The 21,522-nt window shown below is 38.8% G+C and overlaps 1 protein-coding gene across 1 annotated transcript in view; it reads right to left on the bottom strand.

Moving 5' to 3' along the window:
• mcm9 (minichromosome maintenance 9 homologous recombination repair factor) overlaps positions 1-16,546 on the bottom strand; it is a 31,999-nt gene extending 15,453 nt beyond the window's left edge. Inside the window, exons 1-3 of the mRNA XM_035144198.2 lie at positions 16,457-16,546; positions 1,798-1,981; positions 508-673 (exon numbers count right to left, since the gene is read on the bottom strand). Coding sequence (XP_035000089.2) covers positions 508-673; positions 1,798-1,962 — 331 coding nt within the window. The 5' untranslated portion in view covers positions 1,963-1,981; positions 16,457-16,546. The remainder of the gene's footprint in view (positions 1-507; positions 674-1,797; positions 1,982-16,456) is intronic.
• Between the last annotated feature and the right edge of the window lie 4,976 nt (positions 16,547-21,522).

Below are 21,522 nucleotides of genomic sequence, written 5' to 3'. Positions count from 1 at the left end.
AATTTGAATTTTTCAGTGAACTATCCCTTAGAAGGCCAGCTTGGTCTTGGACTGCCCTCTTGACTCCATTGAGAAAGTGGGTGAGAGGATGATGTTAGCAAAGCTGAAATCCATCTTGTACAACACCTCTTACCCCCTACATGACACTGTGGGGGCCATACGAAGCTCATTCAGCAGACTGCTGAACCCAGAGTGTAAGGACGAGCGCTTCCACGGGTCCTTTATTTCACCCATTTATGTGTATGTAGCACATACCATTTTTGTACTCATATTCATACAATAAACCATACCTGCCTATATACTTATTACAGTCTATATATGCATATACATGTATACATCTCTTTCAATCTCCTTACACATTATGCAAATACAGTGATATCCTCATGCAATCATCCTGTGCCACAGAACTTTAATATAATGTATTTCTGAATACCATTCAACTTCACAATGTAAGCTCTGGGTAACAGCTGCTAACATCAGACCATCTTTCCAAGGCGGATGTCTAACCTGTAATGCGAGCATGAAGTTTGTTTCTCATTCGGTGCTCCTTTGTTCTTTGTCCTTCGTAGTGCTTGGGAGAAGCATTCTGTGACAAGTCCATGGCTTTTCTTTGTAACACTTTATCAAATATAGCCAGGACATCGTTCGGATAGGCGTTGAAATAGTCCCCAACCTGTGGACACACATATTAGAGATACCATGTAATTAATGAAAAACAGGTTAAATAATGAAGTGTTTTTAAAGAATCTCTCCAATGAGCAAATCAGTAAACAATACTTTAAACTCGCAATACAAACGTTTTTTTAATTTCAAAATTGTTCTCATCTTTTCCCAGCAGTATGGATCAGCTTATTGAATTGTACTTTGAACTGGGCACAAAGTATGGTGAGAAAGTATTACTGCCCAATAAGTATGGCTGTATAGTTAGAGACAGTTAACTTAAACGACTTCTTAGATCAAGTCTTTCCAAAAGACTGCAGTACAGTGATCTGCAATATGCTACCTGATTAATTCAGAGGCATTGACTGGATTCAGGATAACCGCACAGATACAGATGACTGCACAGTTCTCCATCAATAAGGAAATTACAGTGTTGCATCATGGAAATAGGAAACTATTGTGAGATAAAGCAAAAGTATTGCAAGGTAATGCAAACCATATTGCTAAGGAATGCAATTTTTGGGGCCTCCGAATGTCAAAGTTCATTTTTAGGATTTTCTGGTAAAACTAAAGAAAATTGCTCCCCTTATCTGCAATTCTCAAAACTATAATAATAATGATTATATAGAGCCTGAAAATAGAGCCTTTTTGCATTCCAGCTAATATGCTATTAAAGTAATGGAATTTGAGTGTTTTAATGGGCTGGGACACTGATACAAATTATTATTATTATTATTATTATCATTATTAATAATAATAATTTGTATTATATATATATTAGCTGGAATGCAAAAAGGCTCTATTTTCAGCAGCTATTGAATTTAGCTCGGACACTGATTCAATCTCTTTGTGGTATCCAGTCATGACAACATTTAGCTGTCCAAATGAAGTCCAACTAAAGAAGGAACTAAAGAAACTTCACGAGTCAATGAAGGATTTGTGTTATTTGAAGAGTTCTGTCTTGTGTAAAGCATGATAGATGGAACAGTGTATTGAACTGAGATTATTTTATATATGATTACTAGGGCTATACAGCAATATATCTGTACAGTAAAAATAATCCTCTTCTCTGGCCTGTAGTTGGACTGATATCCATATCACAAGTACCCTGGCTTACTTCTGTTTGTTTTAACTTACCTCCATATTGCTTTCAAACAATGTCATTGCATTGACAACAACAGGGTGATGGGTCTCTTCATTAGCATCTGCAATAAGCTCAAGAATGTCACCATGATGATGTTCTGTCAGATAGGTTTCAAACACCCGCCCAATCAGTGCCTCCTGTTCTGAGTTTATCAGCATGTTGAAGTGATTAGAACTCCTAGAAGAAGAGAAATGAACAAATCAGACAAATGTCATATTCACTAGAATTAAAATATGGCAAGTACTTAGACTTTTATGGTCACAAATAGGTACAGTATTATCTACACACTGTGACAACCCTCTCCACCCTGTGTGCCTGTTACTTGCCATATTTCCCAACGACTGTGATGTATGCTCACTTAGCTAAGATCCTCCTCAAACTTTTTCTACTTATTGGATTTGGCAGACTAGACACTGCATGACATATTGCTGCCCTCTACTGTTTGATATATGTGCACCTTTTGATCATTATTCAAATGTGTTTATATTGTCCACTACTATGCAGAAAGTCCATCAGCTTCATAAAAACTGTTTCTCCAGTTGTTGCCGGGTCTCTGAATAGTTTTCTGCTGAGGTGAGAATAGAAAGAACAGAGAACATCTTTCCATCTCTCTCTCAAAAAATTACTTTTCAAGGTCCAAACATGTATGAAAAGACCCCAAATTAACACTGTAAGTGGGCTTAGTGAAGCTATGCATGGCTCCCTGGGTGTCTGCTCTGGACTTGTGGCCGGGCTAGACGCCTTCTCCCTCGGGCTGTGGAGCTGTCAGTGGTGTCTGCGTCCGTAGCCAGGGACTGTTTATGTTTATTTATCTCAAGTCATATCGCCATCGCGACATTAAACAACGTTATCGCATATCGCATGTATTCTGACCATCCATGTCATAAGTTCAGTTCTATTCTTCCCCATGGGCAGCATTCTTTGTGAAATAATCTGCTTCCTCATTCCCCTCTACACCTGTGTGTGTCGGTACCCAAATAAAACCCACCTCATGCCCTGCTTTATGAATTCTATATAATGTTTGAAAAATATGGGGAAAAAATTGGATTTGATTTATTTTATTGTAGTTAAAACTGCTGCTGAGTCACTGCATATGATTGAATTATATTCTTCTACCCACCATCTGATCTGAAATCCATTTTTAATTCCTAATTCTGGTATGTTTACCCCAAACGCCACTATCCCCCTGTTTCGGTGATTTGATCAATCTGTTTAGATCTGTAGATATGAATTCCACTCATTTTGCAACCAAGTCTTAATTTCCAGAACCATGATCTCTGAAGTCTTTTTTTAGCCTTTATTCAATATGCTTAGATCAACATTGGGTTCTGGGATCAGCCATAATGGAACCTGACCAGCAGACTGGAGGGCACACATCTATATCCACAATTCCAATTTCCTCCGCTTTAGATTTTAGCTGAATTCCAATATTATTTTAAGTCTTTCTTACTCTTCCCTGAAATTCCCAATGTTGATCCAGCAGGCACTTTGTTAGAAATGTATCATCTTGACCTTTTAGTTTCATCAAATATTTTAGTCCAAGTTTATATCATCTTATTTCCAAGGGCACTCCTCCCATTTCTATCAGTAATGCTGGAATTGGAGTAGTGCGAAATGCATATTGTCAGGGCTTTAGCTTGTATTACATCTGTTTTCTTAATTACTGCAGAAGCTGCTGAACCATATACTGTACCATGCTTCATCATCATTCATTCTGTATCAGCCCCCCACTCAGAACCTGCCACAAACCTATGAACATTTATTATTTTTTCACATTTTAATGCAACCTTGTCTATGTGTACCAGTCTGTGTTTCCAAGTCAATCTTTCATCCAACCACATTCCAAGAAACTTAAGTTTTTAACTTTCCATATATTTGTAGATTTTGATTTGTCAATTACTTTTTATATCTAAATAACATATATATTGTTTTATCTATGGTTACTAAAACCCCAATCATTAGCCCCTTCAGTCACCTTATCCAGTGTTTTGGGGATTTTGGTGAAGACATGGGAGAGGGTCTTCCCTCGCTTCCAAATGGCCCTATCATCTGCAAATAATGACAATATTCTTTTCCTACTCTACTAAATATTCCATTGATTACTATGTTTAACAGGACAGGATTAATAACACTCCCCAGTGGGGTTCCATTCTCCACCTCAAGCTCTTCAGAAAGTTCACTCCCTACCCACATCTGTATCTACCTATTGCATAAAAAGTTTTTAATCTAGTTGAACATTCTTCCTCGAACCCCTGCGTCATAAAGAGTGATCTATAATCCTACCTTCAATAGAATATTTTACGCTTTTTCAATGTCAAGAAAAACTGCAACTACTGCTTATTTATTTTTTGCTACAGCTTTCTTGATGTCAATGTCTAAATTCAGGACAGAGTCCATTGTTGAGCATCACTGTCTAAAGCAACTCTATTGCTCTACCGGACCTATTGAAATTGGTCCGGTTATTCTTATTAAGGCCCGAGCACCGACAGTGTGAAGGCCCTATTGAAATTGGTCCGATTATTCTTATTAGGGCCCGAGCACCAACAGTGCGAAAATGATTTTTAGGGCCCGAGCACAGACAGTGGAAATTCCCTATTGAAATTGGTCCGTTTTTTCTTATTATTATTTGCTGCCAAATAAACATGCTTGAAAACTCACCAAAGTTTCCAGAAAATTCAAAAGTGGCAAAGACTGAAGTATTCTGGAGTAATTTGAAATGGGCGTGGCAAAATGTCTCAACAACACCACCTAAAATGCAACCCCAGAGTTTGCATTCACCGATCTTCACGAACCTCGGTACACATTTGTATCATGACCAGACGAACAAAAAGGTCCCAAGGAGCATTATGAAAAATGCAACATAAAGACGGCCATTTTGACCTTTAACGAACTCCTCCTAGAGCCTTCATCAGATCACCTTCAAATTTGGTGAGTGTCATCTTAACAAGATGTCAATTAAAACTAACTTTTTTTTTAGTTTTCGTCACACGATGTGACCGTGGCGTGGCATCAAATATTGAATACTCGCCATCCAAACACGAGGTTGTTGTATCTCGGACATACATGGTCCAATTTACTCCAAACTGGATATGGATGACAAGAGTCCCGGCCTGATGACATCTAAACAGAACTGACTTAAAATGAGAGCACCCCCTGTTGGCAACAGGAAACGTCTTTTTTTTGCACATCTTACACTTTGATTAATTCCTCCTCGTTCATCGACCAAAACCATGTCAAACTTTGTCAGAAGAGTCTCAAGACATTGATGATGTAGGCATAAGATTACTGTGAGTATTCGTCAAACGCCATATTAGTGGCGTGGCGTCAAATTTCAACAAGTCGCCGTTACACACGATATTGCTGTAACTTCAGTGTACATACATAGTCCAATCGACTCAAAACTGGACATGTAAGACAACAGTCCCGGCCTGATGATATCTACACAGAAATCACGACTTAAAATCACAGCGCCCCCTGGTGGCAACAGGAAAGGCCTTGTTTTTTGCACATCTTACATTTTGATGTACTCCTCCTCATTCATTGACCGCAACCATGTCAAACTTTGTCAGAAGGTTCTCAAGACATTAATGATGTAGTCATATGCAAACTGTAAGTTTTCGTCAAATGCCATGTTAGCGGCGAGGTGTCAAATTTCAACAATTCGCTGTGACACACGAAATTGCTGTAACTTCATTGTACATCGTTCAATCTCCCTCAAACTACATGTGTGTAACAACAGCCCCCGAAGACATTCATATGGCTTTAAGAAGTGGGCGTGGCCAAATAACTGAATAACCTCCTAAAGTGCAGCCCCGGCACCACGATTGACCGACATGTACAAAAATCAGTAGGGACATGTGTCTTTTCATAACAAACAAAAAACTCTCTCGGATCAACTTTAAATTCAGTGAGTGTCATCTCAACTCCATGGAGATTAAAACTACCTCGATTTTTAAGTCACACGGTCTGACTGTGGCGTAGCATCAAATTTTGATGAATCGCCTAAAAAGAGGGATTTCTTATAACTCCTCTGTGCATTGTCCAATCAGCCTCAAAACTCTTTCACACGATCACAGTGCCGGCCTGAACAGCTCCATATGTCAATATTAACTCATTGTCACAGCGCCACCTGCTGGCGACAGGAAGTGACATGTTGTATACTTTGATGCACTGCTCCTGGCTGCTTTACAATATACAGCTCAAATGAGCTCAGACAAGTCATAAGTCCATGGTCTGAATTCCGATTTTTCCTCAAACCGTGTACACATTGAGGTGCAGCAAAAGTTCATCCTTCGCCAAAATCTGGGTCATAGCGCCACCTACTGATCAGCGTGAAAATTATTTTGTTGTAACTCCAATGTGAATTGTCTTATTAGCAACAAAATTCTGTCACATGATCATAGCGCCACCTACTGATTCACTGTGAAACAAGAATTGTTTTTTAAACTCCACTGTACATTGTCCAATTAGACCCAAATGTATCAGGCTTCATCAGAGCCCCGACCTGAACAGATCTATTAGTCTATATGTAGTGATAGTAATAGCGCCACCTACTGATCAGCGTAAAGATGAAGTTGTTGTAACTCGACTGTGCATTGTCCAATCAGCCCCAAAATTATGTCACATGATCAGAGTCCAAGCCTGAACAGATCTATTAGTCTGTATGTAGTAATAGTGATAGCGCCACCTACTGATTCACTGTGTAAAGGACATTTTTTTAACTCAACTGTGCATTGTCCAATCATCACCAAAATTCTGTCACATGCTCAGAGTCCGGGCCTGAACAGCTCCATATGTCAATATTAACTCAGGGTCATAGCGCCACCTACGGATTCACTGTGAAACAGGACGTTTTTTTTAACTCCACTGTGCATTGTCCAATCAGCCCCAAAATTCTGTCACATGATCAGAGTCCAAGCCTGAACAGATCTATTAGTCTGTATGTAGGGATGGTGATAATGCCACCTACTAATCAGCATGGAAATTAAGTTGTTGTAACTCCACTGCATTTGCTCCAGTCTGCCTCAAACTGGACATGTAGAATGACAGTCACTATGTGAACACAAGCACAATATTTGGCAGCTGAGGCAGAATGGCTCAATAGCACCACCTACTGGAAACCTGCAAGTACTCACTCTGGTTCAAGCATCATATGAATGACCTGAATTTTTCACAGCTGACTCGTGAGAATCATGAGACATGATTAGCGAGTATTTTTAAGGCGCCACCCAATGGACAAGGTCTGACATCCCTTCGTGGGGGCAATGTGGGGGGACGTGGCCGCCTCGGCGCTGTCGCGTCACTTCCCCACAGTGGCGAGTCTCAGAACCGCACTGTACTTGCTCGCAAGTCTAGTTTATTCTGTTGTTTGTCTGATATTTCCCCTCTCCTTCTATTTCTTTCACAAAATTTGTTTGAACTATGGTTTATTGGAATTCTTTTACCAACAGATTTTTATTATTAACAGCTTCAATACCATTGAGGTGGAGGACAGGAATTGTAGATTGCCTAAATACTACTGTCATTTCATATAATAAGATCCAGATCTTTGTAATCGGAGTCTGGTCCTAATTGACAACAAAAATCTCTCCAGCTGTTTTTCTTTGCTTCTTTTATTACATTTACGCCATTACTTTGGCGCTCAGTCCCTTATATTCAATAGCATACTTTATTAATGGATGCCATTTTAACTTTCTATATGCTATATTTCTGGCTCGGACACCAATGTTACATTCCTCATTCCACCATTGGACCATTGTTCTTCTTTGAGGATTTTTTTTCTTAGGGATAGTCTTGGCTGTAGCTGACCATATCTCCTTAATTAATGAACTATTCTACTTGTTTACACATTTCTGACTTTCTACCATTAATATTTCTGTATTCACAATTTTCTTGTGCTACACAATTCACCCTTTTAAAATCAAGCCTCAAGGAGAAATTAACTGGTTCCTCAGTTAAGCACCTAACCAACTCTACTTATTATGGGCTCACTTCCTATTGTACTTTGGTCTACTATTTCCCATCCACCAATTAATGCCAATTCTGTTTACGTATATAAAGGATGACATTCCTCAGCTTGTTTTGAACCATGTTGGTCGGCCATCATTTAACAGAAATAGGTTATTTTTATCTATAAAATCATCCAAAATTCTTTTGTTTCTATCTCTCTTCTTGCTTCTCCATAACTTATTGTGTGCATTAAAATCCTCTACCCATACCATCAGTACTAACCTTATCAATAGAATTTTGATAGTGACTTTCTTCTATATTAAAGCAGGGGTTATACAAATTTATAATGGTAATTTCCCCCAGATCAGTCCACACTTCTATAACTACAAACTCCAATTCTGTTTGGATTTATATTCATCTGTCCTGGATTCCATTTCCAATAAATGTTGCACACACCCCTCCTGATTTGTTCTCTCTATCCTTTCTTTTACTTATACCCTGGGATTACAAAATCTAACCATGTTTTTAACCATGTCTCCTCAATGCATATTATTTCTAGCTTTTCTTTTAGTTTATCTAAAAGAAATATAAAATATTATGCAGATAGCACTAATCATCATGAAAATCCCCATCTCTGCTTATTATTTATTCTTACTCATCCACTCCTAGGATAGCTTCCCTGCAGCATAGGTAATTTCTCAAGCTACATCAGATTTTTTATTTACTACCATTTTTACTTTCCACATTGCTTTAACCATAAATGCAGGCAGCATTTTCCTGCTAACACAACTGAATCTTCATTAATGGACATGATAATTCCCGTCAGAGCTCTACTAACAGAATCAACTCACACTTGTCTGGCCCCCTTCCACCCTTATTAACACTTCTGCACAAGATATTTTGCTTTCCTTCTTAGTCTTTCTACCTTTTCGGCTTTGATATAGTTGGGGCATCCTCAGTAGGATGTCACGTTTATAACATTGCCACCTTTCAGACAGGTTAGCAGCTCCTGCTCAGATACACCCATTGATACAATGTAAATTACTGCTTTGGTTTGACCTCATTGCTTTTACTTGATTCTTATCCATATCGCTATTCTGGGAGTTATCTCCCCCTCTATCATGATTTTTTCTTTTAGGTGTACTCGTGTCTACGACACTCATCGCTAGGTTTAACAACTTTTCCCCTCCCCTAGCAACTTACAAGCTTATCTAGCGTCTATGGAAAAATCCGTGGACCTTTACCATTACTTTGGCAATTTCCTTTTTCATTGTTGAGCAACAGCAAAATCATGTCCACTAATTTGTGAATGACATTGCGTTTGCCTTTCTTAGCGTTCCCAATGTTAGGTATGTAATTGTACTTCCGTGTTGTCACAGCGTAGTATGAGCCGCTATGACTACACGGAAGTACATCTACAACAGTCTTTATTCCAGATGTTGCTGGTTGGATGCAGATTCGGTTGCTGATTCGTCATTTTTACAAAACGCTTGTGTCTGAAGTGCGGTGATATGCTGAAGGTCTCGTTGAAATAAACATCAAACAAAAACACATCACAAGTTAATATAATATGTCTGTGTCAACATCAAATTTAGACAACAATATAAATCATATGGGTAAAAAATAGATGTAGTACAAAAAAGTTGAACGGGATTCGAAACGACGAGCCGAAGCAGTAGTAGCTTCTGGACTGATGACGATCTCATTACGGCACCGAGTCACTAAGATTTTCAGTGCGCTTCACCTGAATGAAGAGTTTTTTACACTGTTAGCTGTATAACACCAGATGTTGTTTACGGAAATGCCCATGTTATCTGGTTTTAGTCCAAACTAAGGCGGCACCTATCAATTCTTTTTTTATCGATTAATCTTACGATTATTTTTTCGGTTAAACTAACAATAATTTTTTATTACTTGATTAATATAATAATGAATTTACTCAAAATTAAATAAAAAAACTTGTCATTTATATATATGTTATAATCTTCTCTAAAATACAAACAAATCTGACAAAAACAAAGTATGCACTGCAAGTCATTATTCCACAACAAAAAATATCCAAGACTGAACTGCTAATCTGCTTTTTAAAGTCCCATATCGCTCCAAAATAAAATGTGTGAAAGAGCTTGGTCCATTAAGTAAAAGGAATATATTAATCTACATTTAGCTGTCCAACAACAAAATAAATGAAAACCAAGGTAAAATTCAAGTAACCTACTGGAGGAATATCCAAACACTTTGTAAATTCAAGTTTAGCAGTCTATAAAAAAAACCAATCTTGAAGTAGCATAGTAGATGTATCAATGTCTGTATGAAGTCAAAAACTAACTGTCAAATAAAAATTATAGTATATTATAAAGTATAATTAAATAGTATTTCAACAGTGTTTATTATAAATTTTCACACTGAACTGAAGTGTACTCTAATAATAAAAGAAATTTTATTTTCTCATTTCAAGTAAAATAAGGTTTGCTTTTAAAAAACAAAATAAAGGTCACTTTGAAAAAGGCAGCTTAAAATAAAATGCTTAATTTTAGAAAAAAATGTATAAGTTTGAGTTTCCCCATTTTATGAGTTATGAAGAATACAATACGAGGTGAAAGCTCATGCAGTGTTTTTGTGAGTAAAGTTGGTGAACAGGCTTTTATTGGATTAAGTTTCATGTGTCCTCCTATCGCTGCTGGTTAAAGTCAATCTGTTGATCTGTCTGAAATGTGTCGAGTGTATTGTCAACATGACACGTGTGACGAGGCAAATCTGTGAAACTAACTTAACATCTTCATTGTTGAACGACGTGTTGTGTATTTCTTCTCTTCTGTCAGATGACTAAATGCTTTGTTGGAGCTGTGTCAGTGGAAGGAGTAAATAAAGTACCCTGTGTAACTATGACAACTCTGGCAAATAATAATAATAATAATAAAACTATTTGTATTTTGTATTTTCACGAACAATGTGGTGTGGTGATACAGGCAATTGAGGATGCTTCAGGTAACATCATTAAAATAAATTGCCTTTTTGTGTCAGTATCATCTTCAGACACCACACACTGTGGTCCACATAAAAACGTCTTACGTAATGGCGATGACACTGACCACTACGCCTCTTTTCGGGATGAAGTGCAGCGTCACCTCTATGTTCTGATGACTGTGAAGTAGGGGTGGGCTAAGAACGCTACTCTCTAAAGCAGAAGGTATCTCTAGCCTGACTTAGGCAGCTATCTTATTAGAAGTTAACCAGAAAATGTGTAAAGTCATTGACCAGATACTTAATCATTGCATTTGGGGGAAAAAAAATTCATTACATTAGAAAATCTGTCCTGATGAATAACTACAATAACGGTGGTCTAAATTTTCTCGATTTTACTACTCTAACCAACACCTTCAAGGTTAATTGGATCGGACACTATTTAAAAGATCCTACTTCAATTTGGAACTTTATTTCTCATCATGTATTTTCTAATCTGGGAGGCTTAAAATTTGTGTTATTGTCTAACTATAATATTGATCGGATTCCTGTTTCTCTCTCAAACTTCCACAAGCAAGTCCTTCTGGCCTGGTCACTTATATATAAGCACAATTTTTCACCTACAAAAGTACGTTATCTGGAACAACAGAGATATATGTTACAAAAATAAATCACTTTTTTTTGACAATTGGGACAAGAATGGTATTGTTTTGGTGAGTCAGCTTTTCAACAAGGAGGGTAAGCGTTTTGATTTCTATGAATTTCTCGACTTTTTTAAGATTCCTCTGACCCCCGAACAATTTGCCATTGTCTTTGATGCCATTCCAACAGGTGTTATTATGCTCTACAGGGGTTACTCTTTTCCTCTTTCTGCTGTAACAACTGTGAATGACCCAGTTGACACACCTATAGGGAAACTATGTTTTACACATAAAAATAACAAGAAAATCCACAGCTTGTTCCAAAGTGATTGTATTTCGGTCTCCTATGTAATTGCATTTTGAAATAATGCTGTTAAGGACATTTGCCGGGTCAAGACATGGTCTCTTCCTAACAGGTACATACTTACTAACAAAGTCAACGAGATTTCTTTCAAGATCATTCACCGCTATTACCCGGTAAAAACGGTGCTGGTAATATTTAAGAAGGACATTGATGTAGCCTGCACTTTTTGTAACATGCATCCAGAGACTGTCTACCATCTATTTTGGACATGTGAAAACACTCGAATCCTATGGCAGGGCGTCTGTCGTTTCATTTGGACAACATTTATGACAAGTTTGTGCTTTGTCTAAAATATGTACTATTTGGATTTACAACATATGAGAAAGATTTAGAAAATGAATTTTACCTATGTAACCTCAGTATATTGTTAGCCAAGTTCTATATTCATAAATGCAAGGCTAAAAAAACCAAACCTTCTTTTTGTGCCTTCAAAAAGGAATTACAACTTTACTTTAAAACATTGTTAACCTCCTGCAACCAAAAAGCTGGGAAAACTTTTATGCTCCAAAATTAAAATATTCACTGAACTTGTTTGAGTATATAGCTATGCGTACGTATACATACTTTTCTCTTTGCTGAATGCTTTGCATTTTGGGTAAATTTTGCTGAACCAATATGAACCCCTGGCGCTGTGTAATTGATGATTGTTTGTTTGTTCCCTGTGTATATTTATTTGTTAAATTTTCAATTTATAAAAAAAGGGACTAAGTTAAAAAAATAATAATTAAAAAAATAAAAGTAGGGGTCGGTAATATATAGAATTTACTCGATGTAGCGGAGTTTTTACCACGTGCAATGAATAAAATGACTATATCTCGACCATCGAGTATAAATTGTCACGTGAATCTTTTAAGCAGCATGAAATTCTCTTTGAGTTTCGCTTCTCTCTTCTCATGCCCTGTCACGGCAGCCTGCTCACTCCCCTGCCCATCCAGAGATTTGTTGATGGGCGGGTGAGTGAACTTTTTGTCATGAGGGAAGAGACTCAGAGAGCACGAGAGAGTGAAGGTGAAGAGCCCCAGCGAGTTGACAAGAGTTCAGAGACGGTTATTGACAGTTTGTTCATATTCTCAGTTTACAAATGATGAACGTGAGCGGCGTTCACTCCAGCAAGAGTAGACACTTGTGTGTGTGTGTGTGTGTGTGTGTTGTGAGATGCAAGGTGGGTGTGGCAAGCCATTTGAGCATTTACTCCATATCCTTGATATCACATGTCAGTCCCCTCCACTAGTTTGGTCTTTGTCAGCACTAGTTGGACATTTGGTTGCACTAGTTCAGCATCTTACTGTACTAGTTGAACAAAAAATCTTACTAGTCACTATTTTTCAACAACTAGTGGCACTTTTGTTCAACTAGTTACAACAGAAACTTTACTAGTAACACTGTGCGCCACACTAGTAGCACCAAAGTCCCTACTAGTTGGCTTTTTGCCACACTAGTGGCCCTCTAGACTGAACTAGTAATGCTGAAAGTGTTACTAGCTAACTAGTGAGCTGCAAAAGCTCCGACATGTTAACTAGTCAAACATGGATTCAGCTCACTAGTTAACTAGTGGCCTACAATTTTCTGCACTAGTTGAACTAGTGGGAGCCAAAATGCAAACAAATTCAACTAGTGCAGGCAAAAATATCCATTAGTTTACTAGTTAAAGGGGACATAGCATGCCCATTTTACCACAAGTTGATATGGTTCCTTGGGGTCTTAATGAAATGTCTGTAACATACTTTGGTCAAAATACCACAAGGATCATTTAAAACAGCACCCTTTTTACCCTGTATAAAACAGCCCTCCACAGAGTGACCTGTTTTGAGTGCCTGTTCCTTTAAATGCTAATGAGCCAGCTCCCCCCTCCCCCCTCTCCCCCCATGATTTTAAACGATATAAATTACATATTTTATATGATATAAATTATCAAATATGCATCCCATACTTTGTATTCCCCTTCTGTTGTCCTGGAGTTTTAATTTTCCCAATCACATAATTAAATGTCCCCCTCTATGGGGCTGACCAGCGTGGAGAAATGCGCGTCCCGTGTGAACAGCCAGGCGGCTGCGCGCTTGAGAACGGCGCTGCGCTGCCTCGCAGCGGCGCTTCCGCGTCCAGTGTACCCCGGCGTAACGAGTGGGGGGGCTCGGTGTCTTTGTGCCGGTGTTACAGTAGTGCTGAACACTGCGGAAGTCTTCCACACTGCTGGCTGTGTGGCGCTGACACAAATTCCAGCTCACGCATGGGAGAGCGGCGGGCGCGCCCAGCAGCTGCTGCAGCCTCCCAGTCCCAACGATCCAGACAAATGCCACATGTGAGTGAATCGCGGGCTGACCAGCGGAGAAATGCTCGCCCCGTGTGAACAGCCAGGCGGCTGCGCTGGGGAACGCGGGGCGTCCGGTGTAAACCCGGCATGACGGGGGGGGGGTGGCCAAGACCATGTAGGGAGACTTCCAGTACCTTGTTACGACACAAAACCCAGGAAGCTCAATCGAGTCGCTCAAGCATGACGTTTCTGACTTAGAGGAACCATAACAAAACGCGTGAGTGTTTTTTTCCCAGAGTTTTTGGGTTGGTAGACATGCCAGATACCCACATTAACCTGTAGAAGCACTAACAAAGTGGAATTTGCATGCTATGTCCCCTTTAAAGCCTATTTTGACCTTACTAGTTGAACTAGGGAGGCTCAAAATGTTTACTAGTTAACTATTAAGATACATTTTGACTTCACTAGTTCAACTAGTAAGGTCCAAAATGTTTACTAGTTGAACTAGTGAAGTCAAAATGTGCACTAGTTTACTAGTTGAAGTGTCTTTTGACTTTACAAGTTGAACTAGTGAGGCTCAAAGTGTTTACTAGTTGAACTAAATGTGAAACAAATGTGAAAATGTTTTTAACATTTTTTTTTATTTTGAATAGATTTCATTTAATCTAAATATCCAATAAATCGTGCTACTTTACAGAAAACCCTTCAAGTCATAATCTATATTCAATATATGAGGTGACAGGGTTTTCAGTCCATGAATCCAATAGTGTTCCCTCCTTTGCCTGGAAAGTAAAACGTCCAAGCTACATCCTCTTGAGGGGAGTGATACCTTCTCAATCACGATATGAATTACTGGCATTGCAGCAGCAGCACAAACTGCATTGTGTAAACATTGGTTAGCTATCAGAAATGATCATGCATTTTTTCATCACTAAACACAGTACAGGTCTACAATATAGCCCCCTCCTCCATTAATGTTTTGATATTTCAAGTTTTTTATAGTCCCAGGACTTGGGAGCCTCAGGAGTGGCCAGAGGTCAAAACCTGCCTCTTTGACAATCCCACAATAGTGAAGTACATTTTAATTTTATTCTGCTGACATTACAGACTTCTTTCTCTTTTCTTTTACTGTTGTCATAGTTACACAGGGTACTTTATTTACTCCTTTGACTGACACAGCTCCAACAAAGCACATAGTCATCTGACAGAATAGAAGAAATACACAACACGTCGTTCGACAATGAAGACGTTAGTTTTCCAGATTTGTCTCGTCACACATGTGTCATGTTGACAAGACACTGGACACAGTTCAGACAGATCATCTGTTGATTACAGACAGATAAACAACACTTGCATTACAGAAACTACGAAAAACATACACACCAGTTTTCTGATTGTTGTTTTCATTCTCAGATGATTGATCCTCATCATCCAGTTAATCTTTTTAAATCACGTCTGCTGACTTTAACCAGCAGCCATAGGAGGACATGAAACTTAACTCATCCAATAAAAGCACGTTCACCAACTTTACTCACAAAAACACTGCAGGAGCTTCCACCTCGATGATGTGAGGGATGTTTTCATGTGACACGTGTTTGGTGCCTGCACATTGTAATGACCACCAGCGTCAAAAGAAAGCACTTTGCGTGGAGCTGGCCACGCGGGTGTATTCTTCTTAACTCCCTGTGTCTACTATGAGCGATGAGCATCAGTTTGTGAAGCCTGTTATCAAGTATGCAGGGTTTAATCTGTGTTCGGACTATTACCAGATAACATGGGCGCTTCCTTAAACAACATCTGGTGTTACACAGCTGAAAGAGTACAAACGCTTCATACTGCTTCGAATCCCGCTCAAGTTTTTATTATTGTTTTAATTTGTTTACCCATATGAATTATATTGTTGTTTAAACGTGATGTTGACACAGACACATTACATTAACTCGTGATGTGTTTTAGATTGATGTTTATTTCAACGAGACTTTCAGTGTATCACCGCACTTCAGAAACAGGCGCTTTGTGAAAAAGACGAATCTTCGACCAAGTCTGCAACCGACCATCAACATCTGGAATAAAGACAACATGTCACCAGTTGCCATGATCCCCAGTTAAACTGGAAAACCGGACCTATACAGGCCGCCGGTCGATACCCCCACAAACTGTACTTCACAATACCCTATTCTACTACTATGGGTCCCGACGTCCGCAAATACAAAATCAGTGTCCTTTATTCAATCAGAAAATACGTCCTAACCAGTTCATTAAGTAGCGTAGCAATATACAAATCAAACTCCCGCGGCCATGACACATCCCCGGATCCACACAGTGACAGTTGTCACATGCCCCTTCGCCTACACTTCCCGGGAGACCTTGCGCTTGAGGAGCGTCTACAAGCTTGGCTTTTTTTTCTGCGCTTTTTTCCGTCACCTTATCTGCTGACACACTGAGACCTCATACTCTCGCAAAAACATGTTCGCTCTCCTTACCGGTGCTTGATTTAAGCAGGCAGTTCTTGTTGTTGTTCTTCTTCTTCTTCTTCTTCTTCTTCTTCTATCGTTATCATGCATTACCGCCACCAACTGGTATGAAGTGGGGCTCGTCAAGCTAAATACATGTACATTCACTCATTCTAATATATATATCCTTTTATTTTTTAAATATATATATATAGATTTTTTTTCTTAACTATATATTTAAAAAAATGTATGTATTGTTTACACCTTCCGGTGTAATGTTTTCCTACAAACAAGGTACTGTTCAATCCTGCATGACTAATACACTACCTAGATATTATTGTTTCCTCTCTCCAGGTTCTACTCGTGATTCTCATCTTTCTTACTTTTCTTTGAATTCTGTACAACCACCTCTCCTTTTTCTCTTCTTCCCATTGCTTTTGCTTAACTTATGCTTAATTGTGGTCCTTATTTCCGTTTTACTAAAGGGCACTGTGCTGTCAATGAGATCCCTTTTCGTGGCTTCCTTTGCACATTTGTCAGCTATTTCATTTCCTTTGATTCCTATACGTGCTGGTATCCATGAAAGTATTATACTGTATCATACCATGAATGAAATAACAATTTTGTTAACAGTTCTTTGAAGCATCTGTATAAATCTGGACGTAGCTATAGTAGTTGTTTTCTATAACCTGGGGGTGTTAACTAAATTCCTTATCTGTATTCTTTTTACCAAGCAATATGAGGTCTACAACAGGATTGGTAAGTATACATGGGTGTATTACTGAGAGTGGTATTGTTGGACTAATATTTATTCCAGTTATTTCTAGTTATTTTGCTTTCTGTTCAATTGTCCATCCAAAACCTTTTGTTACTCTCCTCTCATTTTCCCAAAACGTTTTCATTGTATCTTGTGTTAGATGATGTTCATGCTGTTCTTTTAAACTAATGCAGTAATTCAGGGATAGCTGTATTCTCCTTAATTCCAGTGACATTTCTCCTGTTTCCACCAGTGTGCGGATGTTGGGGTTGTCCTCGTGGCACCTGAACAGTCTCAAGGTCTGATAACTTTATTATTTTCTGAATGTGCACAGCCCATGTAATCCCTTTCTCCAAATGTAAATCCCGACTTAACTGACCATTCTTCTATTCTAAAAAATAGACTCTATAGGCCCTCTATATGTAAAAGAAAAAAAAGGTCACTACACGTTCCCTATGAATCTATACTTTTCTTGATTTAAACATATTGCAGGCTCCATGGTGTTTTTGCCACTTCTGAATTCACTCTGATACTTTGATACATAGCCTTTGTTTTCCATAGAATATGTTAGTCATTCATATATCGTTCTCAGCATAATTTTGCATACATTAGAAGTTAATTCAACAGGCCTATAACTCCTTGGGTTTTAGCAATATTTACCTGGCCTACGTATCGGGACTACAACAGCTTCTTTAAAGATCTGTGGTGATATTCCTTTCTCTCAAACTCTATTGTATAATTCCAGTAAAACGTCCATGACATAACATATCTGATCTTTCCCTGGGGTGCATCTTAGTTTTCCTGAGAGTACGATTGAGTTCTGCCTTTGTGAATGGTACATGTATGAAACCACTGGTTTCTGTAATAATTCCTCATTCTCAGCCGCTATATACTCCCCTTCCTCATCTCCCCTCCTCACTATTACTAGAACCATGAACTTTGATAAAGGTCTGTGCCAACATTTCTGTTTTCTCCTCATCTGTTACGGCTGCAGTCCCATTGTCAATTAAGTCTCCCTCTGCAACAACTCCTCAAACAAAGACTTTTAAATGTGGACTTTATACATAGGATCACTATGTAAATGAACTAGTCTCAGATCAAAAAATGTATTTATTGTCCCTCACTGAGACCTGGCTGCATCTCGATGAATATGTCAGCCTAAATGAATCTACTCCCCCCAGTCATGTAAAAACACACGTTCCCCGAGAATTTGGCCGAAGAAGTGGAGTTGCTGCTACATTTAACTCCAGTCTATCAATTAATCCTAAACCTGAACTAAGCTACAACTCATTTGAAAGTCTTGTTCTTAGTCTTCCACACCCATCCAAGAAATACCAACAGCCAATCATATTTGCTGTAGTTTACCGTGCTCCTGGGGCTTATTCTGAATTTTTAACGGAATTATTTTTTGTTTTGTTTTTAATCATACCTAGTCCTAAAAACATATACAATTATTATTGTCGGTGACTTTAATATTCATGTTGACAATACTAATGATAGCCTTAGCGTAGCATTTATTTCAGTACTAGACTCAATTGGTTTCAGTCAGTGTGTACACCAACCTACTCATTGTTGTAACCACACACTTGACCTGGTATTATCATACGGTGTCAAAATTGAACATCTAATAGTACTTCCACATAATCCAATTCTATCAGACCATAATTTAATAACCTTCGATTTTTCATTATCAGAATATATGCCACTAATAAAAAAACTAATTTTCTAGATGTCTACCTGATAGTGCTGTAGCTAAATTTAAGGAAATAATTCCAATTACATTTAAACCTGTATTATCCGTCAATATAGCCAACGAATTCTTTAAAAACCCTAGCTCCACTGAGATTGACCATCTTGTCGATAGCTCTGTAAAGTCATTACGATTAATATTAGACTCAATAACCCCCCCAAAAAAAAAAAAACGGTAAAACATAGTAAATTAGCTCCCTGGTATAATTCCAACACACATGAATTAAAACAAGCGTCAAGAAAACTAGAAAGGAAGTGGCGCTCCAACAACCATGTTGAAAATCACCTAGCCTGGAAAAATATTGTTAAAGTATATAAGAAGGTCCTCCACAAAGCAAGAGCTGCCTACTACGGCTGACAGAGAGTCACACCTCCACCGAACCCAGTATTCCTTGATCCCTGAATAGCAATATCTTTATGAACTTCTTTAATGATAAATTCTAACTATTAGAAATAAAATCAACCACTTCCTGCCCTCAAATGGCACTAATACCCCATCAAGAATAGAAATCTCAGAAACAGCTGAGAATTTTACCAATTATTTAGACAGATTCTCTCTGATCACCCTTGATCCCATCTTCTAAACCCACAGCTTGTATCTTAGATCCCATTCCTACAAAATTACTTAAAGAAATTCTGCCCCTCATTTATAGTATGTTACTGAACACAATCAATCTGTCATTATCATCAGGATATGTACCACAGTCCTACTGTTACTAGCTGTAATCAAACCCCTTCTCAAAAAATCCACCCTGGAGGTTTTAGCCAACTACAGACCGATATCCAACCTCCCCTTCCTGTCTAAAATCCTTGAAAAGGTTGTAGCCAATCAGCTGTGTGAGTTTCTCCAGGAAAGTAATGAATATGAAGACTTTCAGTCAGGGTTTAGAGCTAAAAAAAAAAAACAGGAAAAGAGACCACATTTCTCCTGTATTAGCTTCGCTACACTGGCTTCCAGTTAAATCTAGAATAGAATTTAAAATTCTCCTCCTTACCTTCAAGGCCCTTAATAATATGGCACCATTATACCTCAAAGAGCTGATAGTACCATATCAACCCACTAGAGCACTGCGCTCCCAGAATTCAGGCTTACTTGTCGTCCCTAAAGTCTCTAAAAGTAGAGTAGGAGCCAGAGCTTTCAGCTATCAAGCTCCTTTCCTGTGGAATCATCTCCCACTTTCAGTTCGGGAGGCAGACACCATCTGTACATTTAAGAGTAGGCTTAAAACCTTCCTTTACGATAAAGCTTATAGTTAGAGCTGGTCCAGGCTTGTCTTAGACCTGCTCTTAGTTATGCTGCTATAGGTCTAGAATGTCGGGGGACACATGACACACGGAGCTTCTCTTCCCAGCTTCTCCTTCCTCTTCTCCCTCCTTATCACATCAAAGAAATGAATATCTCATCAATACATGTTACTGACTTGACTTCTTCCCCTGAGTCCCTTTGCCTTATCGTCCGCAGATCCAGGGCCGCGGCTGCGGCCACATCGTGGATTATGATGGTGGATCGCGTATCAGAGATCGTATTGGTGGATCCTGTATCGTGCTGGCTGATCGTGATAATAATGGCGGATCTTGTATCATGTTGGCATCTGATAGTGGTGGTGGACCACGATTGAGGTGGCAGCTGATGGTGGATCCTGATGGCGGCAGTGGACAATGATTGTGGACTATAGTGGCATCTGATCTTGATGGTGGATCATGATCGTGGTGGCTGCTGACCATGGACTATGATTACAACAAGACTGCTTGATATATAATATTTCTCCTCAGATACTCGACCATTACTGACAATAATCCATCAATTAATTTACCTTCCATTATGCTACAAAGTGTTTATTCTAATCAATGCTGTAAATACCGTTATCTTTCTGATGTTCTCCTTTACACGTGGCATCTATTGCAATTCTGTCCCTCCTGGGGAGTTTTAATATACTATGCATTTAGTTAAAAGGGTGTTTTCTAGGACAGCCGGGCCTTCATCATTTGTGCGTAAGCATGGTCTGAGGAAGTTCTGTTCAAGTTCATACTCTGCGAACAAATTTAAGTAAGAACATATTGACGAATCCCAGATTTGTGCATCAAACGTTCATATGCACGGTTTAAGCACAGATTTGTGCGTACGCACTGTTTGTGAATAAGGCCCATTGTTTTCTCTCTGCTCCTTCTTCTCAGACAAATTATTAGAGCTGTTTATCTTTACAAAAGGCCTTTAGCTCAGTTTGTTTTTAGTTACTGCTAGTTCAAGATAGCACATGATAACTCCACTCCCTTCCATCCCCTCCCATCACACATCTCCTACTGCGGTTGTGTTCCCTACCGGGTCACCTAACTTTCTCCAATAAGTCATTTTTGCTTTCTTTATTTTCCACTGTACCACTGGATCTGAGTGCACCTGTCGAATGCCTTTTCTTATTTCCTCGTCCAAAGATTCTATGGTCATTAGCTCAAACTACTTATCTAATTACTACTTATCACACATCCTTAAACTCCAACCATTTAGCTCAACCATTTTCCACCCCTGTCTGCTTTAATCCTAGAAGCATCAATGTTTATTGTGCATCAGACTGGATAATACTCACCACCTTTG

This window comes from Hippoglossus stenolepis, chromosome 20, assembly GCF_022539355.2.
Source record: "Hippoglossus stenolepis isolate QCI-W04-F060 chromosome 20, HSTE1.2, whole genome shotgun sequence".
NCBI lineage: Eukaryota > Metazoa > Chordata > Actinopteri > Pleuronectiformes > Pleuronectidae > Hippoglossus > Hippoglossus stenolepis.
Note: the sequence above shows the minus strand (reverse complement) of the source record. Positions and strands in the feature narration are given on the sequence as shown.